Consider the following 16,611-nt stretch of genomic DNA (forward strand, 5'->3'; position numbering starts at 1 on the left):
CATACTTTGCCTGACAGATCAATTTCCGGATGGGCCAATTAGAACAGAGCAAACAAAAGAGCGAGGCCAGGAATGAAGGCCGCTGCAGACTTCTGGAGAGTTGGGGCGCTGTTAAAGACAGGCGAGGAGGAAGCAGGAGGAGCGGAGGTTGAAGAAGGGATGGGGTTGGGCTCTTCTGTGGCGGGCTCAGTAGCAGCGGGCTCAGTAGCAGCGGGCTCAGTAGCAGCGGGCTCAGTGGCAGCGGGCTCAGTAGCAGCGGGCTCAGTAGCAGCGGGCTCAGTGGCAGCGGGCTCAGTAGCAGCGGGCTCAGTAGCAGCGGGCTCAGTAGCAGCGGGCTCAGTAGCAGCAGGCTCAGTAGCAGAAGGCTCCACGACAGAAGTTGTGGGAACAACGGGAGTAGAAGTTGGCATAATAGGGAGGATCGTGACCATGCCAGGGGGAACGCAACCCTCAGTACAGGTGGAGATAGACGTCACGGTAATCGTGCTAGTCTGGGTCACCGGGTGGGTGTAGGTTGACGAGCCGCTTGTGACAGTAGTCCAGGTCACTGGTTTTATTAGCATCTACAATTGACAGATCCGTCGGGGTTTTAACATACCTGGGCAAGTGGTGGTGGTGAATGTAGTAGTCACAATAACCGGAGGCGGAGTACTAGTTTCGGTCTCCCAAGGAGTGGTAGGGAGGGGCAAGGTGGGAGGAGGTGGGGTTGTAGTCGCCGGAGGAGGAGTCTCGGTATCAGTCTCGCAAGGGGTAGTGGTCGCCGGAGGAGGAGTCTCGGTATCGGTCTCGCAAGGAGTAGTAGTCGCCGGAGGAGGAGTCTCGGTATCGGTCTCGCAAGGAGTAGTAGTCGCCGGAGGGGGGGTTTCAGTATCGGTCTCGCAAGGAGTAGTAGTCGCCGGAGGGGGGGTTTCAGTATCGGTCTCGCAAGGAGTAGTGGTCGCCGGAGGGGGAGTCTCGGTATCAGTCTCGCAGGGAGTAGTGGACGCCGGGGGAGGAGTGGTGGTCGTATCAGTCTCGCATGGAGTAGTGGTCTCAACAGGCGGGGGGAGGAGTGGTGGTCTCGACAGGCGGGGGAGGAGTAGTGGTCGTATCAGTCTCGCAGGGAGTAGTAGACGCCGGGGGAGGAGTGGTGGTCGTGTCAGTCTCGCATGGAGTAGTGGTCTCAACAGGCGGGGGAGGAGTGGTGGTCTCGACAGGCGGGGGAGGAGTAGTGGTCGTATCAGTCTCGCAGGGAGTAGTGGGCTCGACAGGCGGGTGAGGAGTGGTGGTCTCGACAGGCGGGGGAGGAGTGGTGGTCGTGTCAGTCTCGCATGGAGTAGTGGGCTCGACAGGCGGGTGAGGAGTGGTGGTCTCAACAGGCGGGGGAGGAGTGGTGGTCTCGACAGGCGGGGGAGGAGTGGTAGTTATATCGGTCTCGCAGGGAGTAGTAGACGCCGGGGGAGGAGTGGTGGTCGTGTCAGTCTCGCATGGAGTAGTGGGCTCGACAGGCGGGTGAGTCTCAACAGGAGCCGTTTCAGTCTCGCATGGAGTAGTCTCTCCTGGTGGGCCACCACCATGGCCACCACCTCCGTGACCACCGCCGCCGTGACCACCGCCGCCGCCGCCATGACCACCACCACCGCCGTGACCACCACCGCCGTGGCCGCCGTCAAAGCCATCATGATCTCCGTCGTCTCCATCACCTCCATGATCACCGCCCCACCAAGGGTCACCGCCGTTGTGATCTTCACCACCGCCACGGACGGCAAGATGAGCCTCACCAGGGTTTCTGGGAGCAATGACTATGCCCGACGCCAGGGTCGCGGCGTAGAGCAGAACGATTGGAGCGCCCCTCATATTGGCAATTAATTGGTCGATGTATACTGAGGTAAAGTAATCGCGTTTGCAAATCAAGTAGAATATATTTGAAGCGAAGGACCACGAGGAACCGTAGCGAGAGAGTTCCTAATCGGGAAATATGGATTATCAAAAGTGTTCTAAGATCGGGGCCGGAAGGGAGGGGAAAAGGAGCAGTTTATATATCCCGCAAGCTTCAGGCCTTTTCAGAGCCCCAATTCCTGTTTGCCCGACCTAATGGCTCCGCTCTTGTGGCCATTGTCCTGGTGTGAGCCAATTAGTACAAGATTGGGCACTCAAAAAGACTAGAGTCAGAAAAAGTGGCGCTTTTTCTTCCAAAGCCAACTAGACCCGGCATGGACGATAGGTATCGATCAAGCAGCCGACCCGCATATTTCCAGCAAAGAGGCTGGTCATGATGTTGGATAAACCAGGGTCCGGATGTAGAGGTGACAGTTAGTGCATGTATTTCCGTACACAGACCAGGTACGGGGGGTTGAACCAATGATAATTGGCCAGGGTCTCAGATATTGTGGCGTGGTTCGCTGCGAGAGAGACGAAAGATACCAAAAAAAAAACATCAGCACCCGAGGGTTCATCGGCCAATTGACCCCGATGATGTAGGTTTCTTCTTGGCGTGCGATGCAGGAGATAGCTCTGGGATTGTCGTGGTATCGATGTTTAGGCATCCGTGGTGGGTCTGTGTTTTTTGTCTCTCATTCTCGTCACAGAGTACGGAGTACTCCGTACTCCATACCTCTCTGTCCTCCGTTCGGAGTACTCCCCACGGATTATAGAGTACATGGAGATATCCCAAAGCTATTCCGGTGTCATGAGACGAAGAACTCGTGAAGGTGAAGTCGCATAGCCCATGTGTTAAGATAAGATAAGTGTTTGTGGGGAAACCTCACGAATGGCAGGCGTGGAAATTGGGAATCTGGGCACTCGGGGAACAAGGCTTTGAAATAATACCGTCCCAAAGTGGGAAATTGGTATCGTTGATCAAGGGTCTGGAATCGTGTGTGATCGGAGAAAATTCAAGTTTCCGCCATGATGTTAGTACCTGTCGATTTCAATGCGTGGACAACATGGACATGGAGTGCGTTGGAGGTGCCCCTGAGGCCGCCTGCAGGTGAGGTTACATGCGATGAGAGTCCCCCGTGGGCCCATGTCGACCCTGTCGCCCTGAAATGTTGTTGGGGCGTGGCACTATGGTGATGTCAACGGCTGGCCCTGTTTTCTTCCTCTTTCTCTGTTTCTCTCTTTTTCTCTCTTTTGGTTTATCTTGGATTTCGGGCTGATCACTTTGTTTTTCATCTATTTCGAGATATTTCTATTTATTTCATTTCCCAATCTCCGGCCCTTGATCCATGAACCAATCTCCATTAATATACACATCATGAGACTGCCTCTCCCGCCCTCCATGGTCACCATGCATTGGGAAGTCCATAACATTCAATATATTGCTGTAGCTCCCATGATTGAAATTGCCAATGAGACTAATGACGCCCGGGAAAGAAAAAGAAACAACTCAATGGCGGGGTACTCCGTAGACAGCCCTTTGTAGATCGGAACACAAATCCAGACTACGGACCTCATATGCCCAAGAGCGTTGTACCGGATGCCGAGGATTCCTTCCCTGTTCTTTGTCCCGGTTCTTTGTGTTAGAAGTGATACAGCGAAAAAAAAACACATCAAATCGTTGTCTTCGATCTCAAGGATCACAGAATGCGGAGCTGATGCGGGGCTATTCCCAAGGAAACCCTGAAGTGTCTTATATATTTTGAGGTATGTCTTAAACTCTCCAAGAGCCACACTTCGGGACCTGAGAAAGGCCAGGAAAAGTCGCAGAAGTGCGGTGAAAGTCTCCGGGGGCTGGTCCGCGTGGTCGTATTCCCAGCCATCCAGGTGGCGCACGTATCCAGACCCCGGAAGAGATACTCCGTAATGGTGCTGAATTCGAAATGAGACTTTCAGCTAGAAATGCGCCAAGTGGACCTCGCAGAATCCTTCAGGGCCTTTTGCTCTTTTGCCGGGGCAACAATTACATAGTGCGTTGGAGTACGGAGGACTCTGTACGGAGTATATTCTACTTAATGGGAAGGTGATTATCGGCCGAGGCCGGTTATACCCTGGCATTTTTAGATTGCAATGATATCAACCCTGGTCATTGCAAGGTTTACGCCGGAGAAAGGCCTAACTTCTAATCGTCTTCATCGTCCGAGCCACTGCTCCACCCTGTCTCGTAGAATTCTCGAATCTCCCCGAGTCCATTGACCAGGGCCTCACGCTCGTCAACTGAGACCAGGCGGGCGGCAGTAGCCGAGATAGCCTTGATCTTTTGAGCTGTCCGCGTCGAGGCGGTCAATGCGGTAAACACGTTGACACCAGTACCTGCGTGGGCGGCGGAGAACATGCTGTGCGGGAAACTATCAAGGATAGGCATGCTGAGTGGTGCGTGGAAACTGTGAGGGTGGCATAGTATGTGAGCATCCGGGCTGAGACAATGAAAGCGAAGGCCGAAAATGAGAATCTTACCTTTGGAGCATAGACTCCGAGTTGTAACGCCTGAGTTTGCGAGTGTGTCCAATGTCCCTGTCCTCAACAGACTTGCTGTCCATTCCTCGCTCATCTCCACGGGTTACTTGGACTTGATTGAAAATATGGGCGCCGTTGTTGTACTCGCCGTCATAGGCGAAGTCGATATCAAATTCAGTTTCGGCTTTTGTCGACTCGTCTTCATGGGAGGGCTCCTTAGTGTGACTGTCATCGACTTTATTCTTATTGATTGAAGATTGCAATTCGAAGATGGTGTGCGTGCCATCCTCTCCCGCCAGAGAGGCCTCGAAATGCTGATATGGCCGCAATCGGGAAGGCAGCGTGACCGTTTCGATAGCCGAGGCTATCAGGGCGGTTTTCTGCCATTCTGATTGGCGATCGACATTGAGGTCTCCAGGTAACTTATGGGGAAGGTCAATAATCGGGGCATAGAGCGAGGCCTGTGGTGCAATCGAATAGAGTGACCTCGCCTTGTTCGTGTCCTTCTTGAACTGATGATGCTATACGAAGTTCGGAACTTAGCCAACCGAGCTTTCAACTGTTCAAAATGGCACCACTGTGTCACTTACCCGCTGTGTCCTGGTGCCATCCTCAATCGCCCAGACCCAAATACTTTTCTTTCCAAATTCGTCCCGCAGCCTTTCCATATACTGCGCGGAGAATCCGCCCCAGGCATCGTCTGACCCGGAGAACAGTTGCAGTGCCCGCAAGTGGTCACATTCTTCGATGAGAGGTCTCAAATCACGATCCAGCAAGTCATGCTCCTTATCAAGGTCCTTGAATAGCTCTTCTCCGACATTCCAGTCCTCGAAGGGCATAGTCTGGGAGTTCAATTCATATTCATTTAACTGAACGATAGACTTGGGATGATAGTACACGCGATTGTAGTCTGACCAGTAACGCACAGACTCTGAAGTCAAGCGAGGAGCTGGTGTACCCAAATCCAAGCTTTTCTGATAGTCGCTTTGCTGGATTGGAGTTTGCTTTTGAATTATTTCTCGCCCGTCCCTACTAGAGATTAGTTGAAAGGCTTATTCATTCATTTGAGCCGCATACCATAAGCCTTGGCCTGCGTTGGAGTCTTCAGTCAACTCATAGAGAGCATTATATCTGCGCAATGTTCCAAATCCGCCCTTCAGGTCATAGATTAATGTGCGCGGAGTGTACGTCTCGGAGCCGTCTGCGCCAAACCCTGGCCGGAAATGAACGTCATGATCAACAAGGGACTGTTCCGCATCGTTGTATGTGAAATATGATTCCTGGTTATATATCAGACCAAAACTCGTACGTAATTGATCCTGAAAGTACCTGTAGGTTCCAGAAATGAGTTGCTAGATAGTTAGCCCGTTGGCCAAGTTGAAGTGTAACAATTTCATGCATAATTAAGGATGCAAAGAAACAAGCCCAGTGTAGCCCCTCAGTAAATTTTGATATTGACGATTGGCAATCCTAAAGCGCACAGACACAACCAAAAAAGACGCTAGGCCTCATGTGGTGGAGTATCACACGTGATAATCTAACCATATTTGGAAAGACACATCGTTGTCACCAGGGCAACGGTCACATGATTCTTGCATAGCGGGCAATAAACATGTTTGTGTGGGTGCGTCACCACCACATAACTCCACAACGCCATTTTCCCTTGTGAGATCCCCTATCTTATTCTTGTGATGACTCTCTTGAGCTTGTGATCTTAATCGGCTGGATCCATCACTTGTCACGAAGTCACTGCGATGGAGTCTCCAACGCGTCCCATCCTCAGCCCTTCAAAAGCGCTCCATCCGGTCTCACCGGATCGCATGAATCAACAAAGCATACCTACCTCGCCCTCACTACCGGCTGATCTTCTCACATTACACCATAAGAGCACCCGAGGCGTCTCGGAAGTTCAGGCCAAAGTGGCCTTCCTGAATGGTCTCTCTCGAGGCAGTCCTGCCAGCTCCTCTGCCAACAATGCCGCTCTGCAAAGGGCTCTCATGGGGCGCGAGGAAGCCGAGTCAGCCCTAGCAAACGCTCAAGAAGACTTGTCTGAAGCCCAAACACGAGAGCGCCGAATCAGCGAACGCCTCGAATCATTGATAGAAGAGCTACACGGATCGAAAGAACGCCAGGCCCATGAACGATCGATTTTCGAAAAGGAAATCCGCAAGGCTCGCAAAGAGGCCTTCCGAGCTGGATCGAATGTGGTAAAACTTCAGGAAGAACTGAAACACTCGAAGTCAGAAGTCAAAGCGCTGAAAGAAGAAGTGGGAGCAGAACGTGATGAGAAGGAAAAGGCCAGACAGGAGGCATTCGAACGCGCCTATGCTCTCGCCGGTCTCACAGAAGAACTCGAGGTCCTGAAAGAAAAATTCCGTGCTCTCGAAGCCGAGAACCACTCAAGTACTCTTGAGGTCCGCGCTCATGAGATTCAGAAAGAGGACTTCGGCAGAATCTCATTAGCAGAGGGCGACCTGGCATTCTTGAACACTCCGCGGAGGCCGAAACGCGCCGCTGCAGGATCCATTCTATCTCCCGCTCCAGCCCACGAAGAAGAACACGCAGAAGCCACTCCTCCTAAGCGCCCGCGTTTGTCAGACTGTGGACCAAAGCCGGAGAGCGAACAACCTGAACCCGAACAGGCTCCTGCGGAGGTGGACGAAGACGCATTGGACACATTGGAGGAGATCAAAGAAGAGCTTGACTACGAGCGCCGTCGCAGAGTAGAAGCGGAGGAGATGGTGCATTTCCTGAACATCGAGTGCCAGTTCGAACGCTGTTCTTGCCGGATTGCCGAAAGCCAGGGCCGTCGGTACATCTACGATGCTGATTATTATAACAAAATCCAAAAGCCTCAAATTGAGGCCGAGGAAAGAGCCCGTGCTGAGCAGGCCCGCGTTCAAGAACCTAGTGTGCACCAAGTCCATTCTCATCCAGCTACAACCCCCGAAGCCAGCCCTCCCCCTCCACCACCTCCCGCTCACCGGTCTCCTGTCCACCCATCCCCTGTTCACCAGGATCCAACTCCCACTTCCCGGGTGCCCTCTCCTGAGCCAAGCATCCACCAAGAAGAACCCGAGCCAAGTCGAACCCCTCTGGCTGCGCCGCCTGTGCCTGTCCACCAACGCAACCCATCCAATGTGAAGCCCGAGCCTAAGGATATTCCCAAGATGCAGATGCCAGCAGAGCCTCTGGTTACGTTTTCGCCTGAGACTGGTACATTCACGGCATTCCCATCTCCTCTCCGAGACAACGTCAGGCCTTTGCGTTTGGATTTCTACAACACACCTGATCTCGCCGAACCTCAGCCCAATATGCATGTAGGCTGTACTGATAAGTCTGCATCACCCGATCAGCAGATTGACTCGTTCACCCCTTCTGGAGAGCCCGCTCCCATTAGAATGGCCCGGGCTCCTCCGGCAGATGGCGTCGTCAAACACCAATATGCATCACTATCCGCGGAAGCAAAACCGTCAAGACGCGTCGAGAGAGAACCCCAAGGACATCGTCAGGCCATCAACCCCCCAAAGAGGGCCCCCTCTCGACAAGAGCCACACTCACAACGCACCTCACACCCCGGCGTTCCCGATGTACCGATTGATCGCGAGCAAGCACTCGCTGCGATCAGAGCACGACGAGGTCGCACACACAGCAAGCAAAGATCAGTCAGTGCCAGCGAAGCTGGCCGCGCAGCTCGCATCTCGGCCGGATCCAACCCAGCCTCTTCTCGGGGACCTCGACGCGTTCCGAACCCCAGTCTTCGGGCTGATTCGAAAAGCGAGGGTGAACTTGGTGAACGCCGGGATATGAGTGCTCCTGTTCGGATGTTCCGACGTTAATGAACGCCCTGGGTTTTACAAATCCCAAGACGCGTGTTTATGTCTTTGTTTTCGCATGGTCTGCCGGTGCTTGTCGTTTTACATCTGATACCCCCCGGCGCTGCATCAATTGGTGTTTATTTCGTTTGCATGGTGATTGGAAAGCAATATGTTTTTTATGTTTTTATGTTTGGATCTTTCGGTGTTCGATGTCATGAATCTCAGTATACTTGCCATGGAACAACTTGCCCAACTCTTTTCCCTTCCTTTGACACAATTTCGGCTTAACAGCCTGTCTCTCCTTTAACATTTCCTATGTCTCTCTTTATCTTCTTCTCTATATACATTTTGTGACTAACGGTATTCTCATTCTAATTCTATGAACCATGATCACTGTTTTGATATAAGAATTCCAAATCATACATTCTAGAATCCAAGAAAGATATTATATCAAAATATCAACGTAGTATATTGACATACATTGTACAATATGCCTAATAACAAACAACCACCGATATCTTCAAAAAGACCTCAAATATAGACCAGAGAACCAGCCTCTCTACAAAACAGAGATCCCACAACATCTGATCCTCGCACTATCAACCTTCGCACTACGCCCCCACCACAAAGAAACCAGCTCCTCAACAAAGATCCGGTCGGTAGCACTCCAAACATCAAGCCCCATCTCCGCCATATCCGCCACCGTAATGGTAACAGTATCATCGCCATCGCAGTCCCGATGACCCGCTCTCGAGGCACGATGAGACCCGCTCACACTCGGCCGCTGCCGAAGCAGAGGCGAGGTTCCCTCATCACCATGCATGGAATCCCGGGACATGGAGAGCGACGCGTCCATTTCATCATCCGGATCATCATGGTATCCATCATATGCATCGTCGCTATCATTGCGCGCGATCGCCTCCGCCAGGGTGACGAAGATCTGCGACGTCAGACGACGGAAGTACGCGACCAGCGCGATTTCAGGCGGCTGGTCTTCATTTAGGGTGCCGGATTGCGCGTGCGGGTTGTAGGGGTGGGCGAGACTCTCGACGCTTGCCAGAAGGCGGGAGTCTTGTTCTAGCTGGTGTTCTTCTTCTTCTTCGGAGAGGCCGTCGCGGTTTTCGCCGGCGGAGGCCCACCAGATGAAAGAGGTGTAGGCGAGGCGGGTCCAGGAGAGGGGTTCGACGATCGGGCTGGAGGAGTAGGTTGAGTCTGTGTCTGAGGGGTCGGTTTCTGGGGATGTAGGGCGGTCGGAGGAGAATTGGCGGAGGCCGCGGCGGAGCATTGAGTAGCGGCGGGCGTCGCGTTGGGTTGCTTTTAGCTGGATTTGTTGGGCTTGGTTGGGTTTGCCGCTTGGGTTGTGGATTAGGGAGATCTTGGGGTAGGTTCGTTCGGCAGTTTGTTGGGTGTATGGTGCGGGGAGGGTGATGAGCACGTCGAAGAGGTCGAGTTTCATGGTTAAGACCGTGTCTGTGGAGCAGGCGATCCAGCTCGGGTCGGTTTCGAGGTCTACTATGCTGCGCGATGGGTCGAAGGAGGAGAGGTAGGGGATATCATGGATGCCGACGTTGAAGAGGGGGCGGGGGCGCATTGGGGGGATGCGATCGTCGGGGAGAAGCTGGAGGAGGGAGTTCGGTAATGATGCTAGTAGAGATAGATCATATACTGGAACTGGATTAGCAGTTGATCAAGTGAAATGTGCATGGATGCGTACCAAAGTTGCAAGATGAGTGTACAGGAGCCTCCCCCATGAAGAGAATCCTCTTGCGCAGCAAAGCTGCTCGGTAGAGGGGGAAGATCAAAGGACCAAAGCAGTCCATGAAATCAGGAAGCGATGAGGCAGGATGGAAGGGAGTCAAGGCCGGCCTGAACGTTTCCAATACCATTGCATCGCTGAAGGCGCGGTTGCGACTCGAGCGATCCGCTCGCTCGCCGGGCCGGAAACGAAGACTGAGAGGCGAGTCGAGGGGGGGAATCAGGAGCCGAAGAGTTAGATCCTCCTATCCTATATGAGTCCCAATAATCGCATAGGTTCTGCATGTCTGACATGTCCTCGCCGTATTTCCTATCAAACCAATGTCAGTCGGAACCTTGTCTGTTGCGGGTATCTGGGAATTACGAACAGCGCCAGTTCCTTGATCCTCGGGGCGTGTCGCCAGCTCTTTCCAAGCCTCCCAGTGCTAAGGGGCACCAGAACCCCGATCGCGAACATCCTCGCATTGCGTTCGGCCTCCGCGGCGGGGTGGTTGACAAACGCGCTGATCCCGGCATACTGTTCATGGACAAAGTATCTAGGTAGAAGAAATGCGCGTTAGCAAAATCTGGCGTAGGGCCTCTGAATATCTTGATCCACATACACTAGGTCTTCGTGCACATTGTGCAGCCCAGATGGCAGTGATTTATATTCCACGACTCCTTCAACCTCAACTATCGGGAGTTAGTATCGCGTGCCAGAACGACTATAGCCTCGGATAATTGATTGCTCACCCCCCGGTGCAGTTCGCTTCCATGATACCACATATCTGTTGTCGCAACTAGTTAGCGATGTGTTCCTGAACTTTACAACGGCGAAGGTCAGGGGCAGGAGTAGGCATTACCCGGTCCTTATGTCGAAGCTGATGACGAACAAGGCGACTATTCCCGGTGGCGCTTCCATGGAGGAACGGGATACGTCGATGCCCAAGGGTCTAGAAGGATTAGATACCATCGTCGAGGTATGTCATGGAGTGCGACGCCCTTTACGTAGGGTCGGGGAATCACGGTTAGTTGAGGGGTGAGCTTCGTAAGGCCCCGGGGAGACCTTGGCTATGCGGAGTTGTCGGAGCATGAGATCGGCATACCGGAAGTTTAGTTTATCCTGTCTACGCAGTATTTTTGATATTAGTCAGATAGTCATATTTCCTGCTAGAATAGTGGATACAGAAATACAGAGATTTCAACTCCCTTGATTGGACCCCTACTATACTGAATACCACGTCAGTTGACAGTTATAAGCCCGGTTCGCACGAAATAAGGCCGCTATTCGTAAGATATAGCGCCTATCAGTACCTGAAAACCTCTAAAAGCTATATAGTAGCCCGCTGAGGCTATATAGCACCTAACCCTAATAATGGAAGCATTAATAATTCTCTCCGCTATAAAGGGCGAAAAACTGAAGGATTCGCCCTAATGGCGTACCTAGTTCGCCCGGGTGAAGCTATATACGACACAAAAATAAGTCTGGAAGCACTATAACCTAGATACCCCCCCGATAGAGAGACTAGTTAGGAAAGAAGAGCCTATTAGGCCGGAATACCCCTACGGAGGGACCGAATCGGATAAAAGAGACTAGAGAGATAAAATAGATATCTTTAAAGTAGACTAATCGAAATAGGATAGGGAGATAAAAGGGCTTTCTAATATAAATGACTATATTTATACCTTCCTAGACCTAATCTACTATACCGCTATCACCGACTATTAGACCCCGTATAAGAGACTTATATACCTAAGAGATCGCTTCGCGAGATCGACTATATATAAGGAGGAAGTCCGAATAAAGTGGAAGGTTTTCGCTATTTAAAAGCCGACTAGAGATATCGAATAATAGCTTAAATAATAGAATACCCTAAAGGAGTAAGCTATTAGCCTCGGTATTAATAACGGAGACGTAAATAGGGACTTCCTATATACTATTAAAGAGGTCTTACCTATTTAGTAGTAAGAAAGATATTAAGAGATCGTTATAGATAAGAAAGTCTACTAAACCTATAATCTCCTCGAGTCGTTCCGCGTAATAAATCGAGAAATAGGGGTATAAAAGGTATTATTTACTATACCCCTAAAAGGGGCATTTTTAACCTAGTAGGGACACTAAGAAGTAAAGTCCTAGACCTAGTCCTAAACTAAGGAGCCGATCCTATTTAAAAAGAGGAGGTGCCTATATAGGAACTCCTACTATTTATATAAAATAGTAATATACTAATATCTTAATAAGGAAAACCGCCCCGAAGGGACCTATATTAACCCTAGGAAGCTAGAAAAGATTAAGTAAAAACTCGCTAAAGAGCCTACTTAGAAGAAATAGGTAGAAAAGAAGATAGAAAAGGTATAGTAAACTTAGTAAACTTAGTAACCTTAGAAGGAAGAGTTTATAAATTAAGTAAGCTTCGCTACCACTCTTAAGCCCTACACTATATAGTAGGGGGGCTAGTATATATATAGTAGGGGGGCTAGTATAAAACTATAAATACGCCCTCTCCCTTACTAAAAATAGAGAACCTATCTTAAAAGATAGATAGATCCTTAATATAGGATCTAATACCTATATCTATAATAATAGAGACCTTTTTATCGACTTTATACCCTAGATTTCGGATCTTACGACGGGAGATAGCACTACCTAGGTACTAGGAAAGGGGAAGGTTAGACTAGTAGGTAGATATCCTATAAAAGGCAAAATAGAGATTATACTTAGTAATACCCTCTATTCCCCTAGCTTCTATATAAACCTAGTATCCTATTCTATACTAAAAAAGAAGGGCGGAATATAGTGCTAGCGTATAAACTATATTAGGGACCCTAATAATAGACTAGTTATCTATATAAACCTTTAGGATTAGTTTAACCTTTAGATCTTCGATAGACCTAGGGAAATATAGCCCTAGTAAGCCTATTTCACGGAGAGAAAGTTAGTAAAACCTTAGTAATTAAGGGCCTTATTAGATATCTAGCACCGGAGACTAGCCTATATTAATTAATAAAGCCTAGTAAAACTCGCTACTATAGTAGATAGAGTTAGTTTTAATAATAAAGAAAAAGAGTCTACTAGAAAGGAGACCACGGAAACGTAGGTATTATACTAGATATATTAGCTAGATCGTATACTAAGGTAGATATTAAGACGCGCTATTAGGCGCACTTTCGGACGATTTAGAAGAGTATACTTTAATCTTATTTAGCTACCGCTAGTAGAGAATAAGTACCGCTAGATCTCTTATTTTTACCTAGAAGGTCCTAGATTTTATTAGCTAATAACCTATAAAATAAAGCCTAAGTGTTAGCTAGCGATTAATCGTTTTATAGAACTAGTAAGAAACTAATAGGATCTACTAATTAAAGCTTTCTAATACGATAATAAGTCCTTAGCTAGAAAACCTACGGAATATAGCCTTACTTCTAATAGTATCCTTATATATTATAACCCCCTAGGGTATTCCGAAATAAATAGTTATACCGAAAGATCCGGTAGTATAATTATTACCCGTATATATATACTCGTGCTTAAAGGAAAGCTCCTAAAAGATCTATAGCTAGAGGCCGCTAACGCTACGGTATAGTTACTAAATCGTATACCGACGTATATTACTACCGAAAACCGCTAGGTTATACTATAGGAGGAGGTACGGAAGGAGTTCGTACCGTAGGCGCCGAGGATTAACTTATTAAATATTAAACTATATAGAAGTTTAGTATACTATAGGATCGATAAATAGGTCTAGTCTAATAAAATAAACCTACGAGCTAAGATCGGATTCTTAGTTAGCTATATAGTATCTAATATCTAGAAAATCTGGTTTCTATATAATAGGAAAGTAAAGCCTATTAGGGATATAGTATTTAATAAAACTCGTAAATACACCCCTAATTATAATAGATATTAGCTTATTCTAATACTAATATAGTAAGAACCTTAGGAAATTACTATAGAAGAGTTTAACTAGGTACTCGATCGCGTGATAGCTAGTTAAGAGACTAGCGAAATAGAAGAGAGAGATTATCGAGATCTATAGGAAGCTTAGTCTAATAATCTATAAGAAACTTAGCACTATAATTATTAAGGATCTTATTAAGGATCTTAGTAAGGATCTTAGTAAGGATCTTAGTAAGAAAACTAGTAGAATATATAGTAGAACTCTTTATAGAGGGAGATAGCTAGTAAAGTTAGTTAACGAGATACTACCCTACTTTAGGGGGTAGACTAGTAAGTGGTCCTACCCTCCCTAAAAACTACGATTATATAGTAAATACCTAAAATTATATAGTAAATACCTAAGATCTATAAACCCCGAGCCCCGCTAGGTATATTTCCGGATAAACCCCTTCCTCCGCTCCCTATCACGCCGCCGTAAGATCCCTATACTACCCCTAGTTAGGGGGTGGATATACCGGAGGATCTAGTTAGCGACTAGGTTTAGGATAATAAAGATTTTCCTACTATAGAAGACGAGCTAGAAAGATAACTATAGGCGGAACTTCTCGCCCTAAGTAGATAAATTATAGGAGATATTAATACTAGTAATATTATTAGTGGAAAACGAAGGCGTTAAGCTAGGTAAGATAAAGACTATATCTATATAATAAGATCTACCGATATAGAGGAAGACCCTCCTATACTACTATATACTTTCGCTATAGGACTATATACTAAGAAACCTAAAATTAGACGTTATTAAGATAATCTCCCCCTAGTCCTAAAACACTATAAAGATATTATAAACTATCTATTTTAGGAAGGCTTTCTTATAGTAATAAGAAAGGAGATTAACTCTCTAATAGAAAAGGAAACCTATAAGATTATAGAGAGACTAAAGGATAGAGGTAAGCAAATACTACCTCTTATATAGGTATTCACCTATAAATGCGATTAGGATAGTTATCTAGTTAAATTTAAAGCTCGTATATACGTATAGGGAGACCTAGAGACTATTTTATACGAAGAAAAGAGAGCTACTACACTAGTAGTAAGGACTATAAGGATAATCTTCGCCCTTATTACCGTATTTAACCTCGATCTAAGATAGCGGGATACTATTACTATCTTTTTAAATAGTATACTAGAAAAAGAGGTCTATACCTAGATACCTAATAGGTTTAGACTACCCGGAAAATACTAGAAACTCCGCCGCGTACTATATAGTCTACGGATCTTACCTAGACTTTAGTAATAGGAAGTAGCTAGTGTATTTCGTAAGCTAGGACTATAATAAGCCCTAGAAGACCCTTATATCTTTATCGGAAATAGACTAATAGTCTTTTTCTATATTAATAATATCCTAATTACCTACTATAATAGTAGGGAGGCGCGAGAAAGGGCTATATAGCTAGAACGAGATCTAGAAGTATATTAGGAACTAACCGATTACGGAGAGGTAGTATAGTTTCTTAATATCCGTATTATTAGAGATAGGTAGTAAAAGAAGCTATAGCTTTATTAAGATAGCTATATAGTAAGTATCGCTATATAATATAATCTTATAGATAGACTAGCGGTATATACCCTAATACCTATCGAAGATCTAACCCTATTTTAGGGAGTAGCTATAGTATAAGAGATCCTATTATACTAAAAGAAGGTAGGATCTACTAGATATACTACTATAATTATAAGACTAGATACTATAAAATCGACTACTCGTCTAGTATAATATTTAATAAACCTAGGCCCCTAGTACTATTAAGTAGCTAATAGAGTTATTACCTACCTTAATTCTACCCGCTATCTCGCTATTAAATATAGCGTAGAATTAGGTATAGAAAGGGACTCTATCTAATTCGCTAGTAATACTTTATATAGGGATTACCCCGATAGAAAGAGCTCCGCTAGCTATATCTACTAGATATACGGCAGGCTAGTCGACTAGAAGGCTAGTAAGTAGCCTATAGTTACTACCTCCACTACTAAAGCTAAGCTCCTCGGTCTCTTAGAGACTATAAAATAGCTATAATAGTAGCGTAGACTTCTTAATACCCTCGGTTTTGTCCCTTCCTATTAACTAAGTATCGATTGCGATAATCAGCGCACTATTAGTCTTCTAACTAGCGAGGACATAGCGTTCGAGACGAAATTGCGATATATTAACATTTATCGGCACTAGCTCAGATAGGAAGTTAGGGAAGGAAGAATTAAGGTGAAATGGGTGCCGATAGCTAGCATAGCTATAGACGGACTCACAAAGTTGCTCACTAGGCAAAAGTATGAAGCTTTCCTCAAAATGTTAAGGATGATAGATATAAGCTATCTGATAGTAGGAGCTATTTGACAGCATAGGTCATTTGATCAACAAAGGGAGAGAAATAGTATGCCGACTGGGGTGTAGGAAGCAGCTAGACCATACTGGCCTAGCTGAGGGGGTGTGTCGGAGCATGAGATCGGCATACCGGAAGTTTAGTTTATCCTGTCTACGCAGTATTTTTGATATTAGTCAGATAGTCATATTTCCTGCTAGAATAGTGGATACAGAAATACAGAGATTTCAACTCCCTTGATTGGACCCCTACTATACTGAATACCACGTCAGTTGACAGGAGTTCGGCGCCTGAGGCAGCAGTCCGGGATCTATACTTGGCCATGTCGATGATCACTTTCCACTTGAGGACAATGGAGGCATATAATTAGATGATTATTTGCAATTGTTCCAATATATGGTACATGTCTCGA

At 47.2% G+C, this 16,611-nt stretch overlaps 4 protein-coding genes across 4 annotated transcripts; 1 reads left to right on the forward strand and 3 right to left on the reverse strand.

Moving 5' to 3' along the window:
- Positions 1-38: 38 nt before the first annotated feature.
- On the reverse strand, positions 39-1,836 carry N7457_005177 (uncharacterized protein; the record flags this gene model as incomplete). The annotated part of the gene is made up of 3 exons (XM_057176222.1): positions 39-547; positions 599-1,031; positions 1,066-1,836. The coding sequence occupies 3 exons, from the start codon at positions 1,834-1,836 to the stop codon at positions 39-41; spliced, it is 1,713 nt and encodes a 570-aa protein (XP_057030524.1).
- Positions 1,837-4,039: 2,203 nt separating this feature from the next.
- On the reverse strand, positions 4,040-5,775 carry N7457_005178 (misato family protein; the record flags this gene model as incomplete). The annotated part of the gene is made up of 5 exons (XM_057176223.1): positions 4,040-4,301; positions 4,375-4,895; positions 4,965-5,403; positions 5,452-5,654; positions 5,704-5,775. 5 exons carry the CDS (start codon positions 5,773-5,775, stop codon positions 4,040-4,042), a joined length of 1,497 nt encoding a protein of 498 aa, XP_057030525.1.
- Positions 5,776-6,128: 353 nt separating this feature from the next.
- N7457_005179 (uncharacterized protein) lies at positions 6,129-8,213 on the forward strand (the record flags this gene model as incomplete). Its single annotated transcript, XM_057176224.1, has 1 exon — positions 6,129-8,213. One exon carries the CDS (start codon positions 6,129-6,131, stop codon positions 8,211-8,213), a length of 2,085 nt encoding a protein of 694 aa, XP_057030526.1.
- Positions 8,214-8,751: 538 nt separating this feature from the next.
- On the reverse strand, positions 8,752-10,899 carry N7457_005180 (uncharacterized protein; the record flags this gene model as incomplete). The annotated part of the gene is made up of 6 exons (XM_057176225.1): positions 8,752-9,857; positions 9,907-10,192; positions 10,267-10,483; positions 10,550-10,619; positions 10,680-10,714; positions 10,790-10,899. 6 exons carry the CDS (start codon positions 10,897-10,899, stop codon positions 8,752-8,754), a joined length of 1,824 nt encoding a protein of 607 aa, XP_057030527.1.
- Positions 10,900-16,611: the final 5,712 nt, after the last annotated feature.

Source organism: Penicillium paradoxum (genome assembly GCF_028828445.1).
Source record: "Penicillium paradoxum strain IBT 22861 chromosome Unknown utg000005l_segment0_segment0, whole genome shotgun sequence".
NCBI classification, from domain to species: Eukaryota; Fungi; Ascomycota; class Eurotiomycetes; order Eurotiales; family Aspergillaceae; genus Penicillium; species Penicillium paradoxum.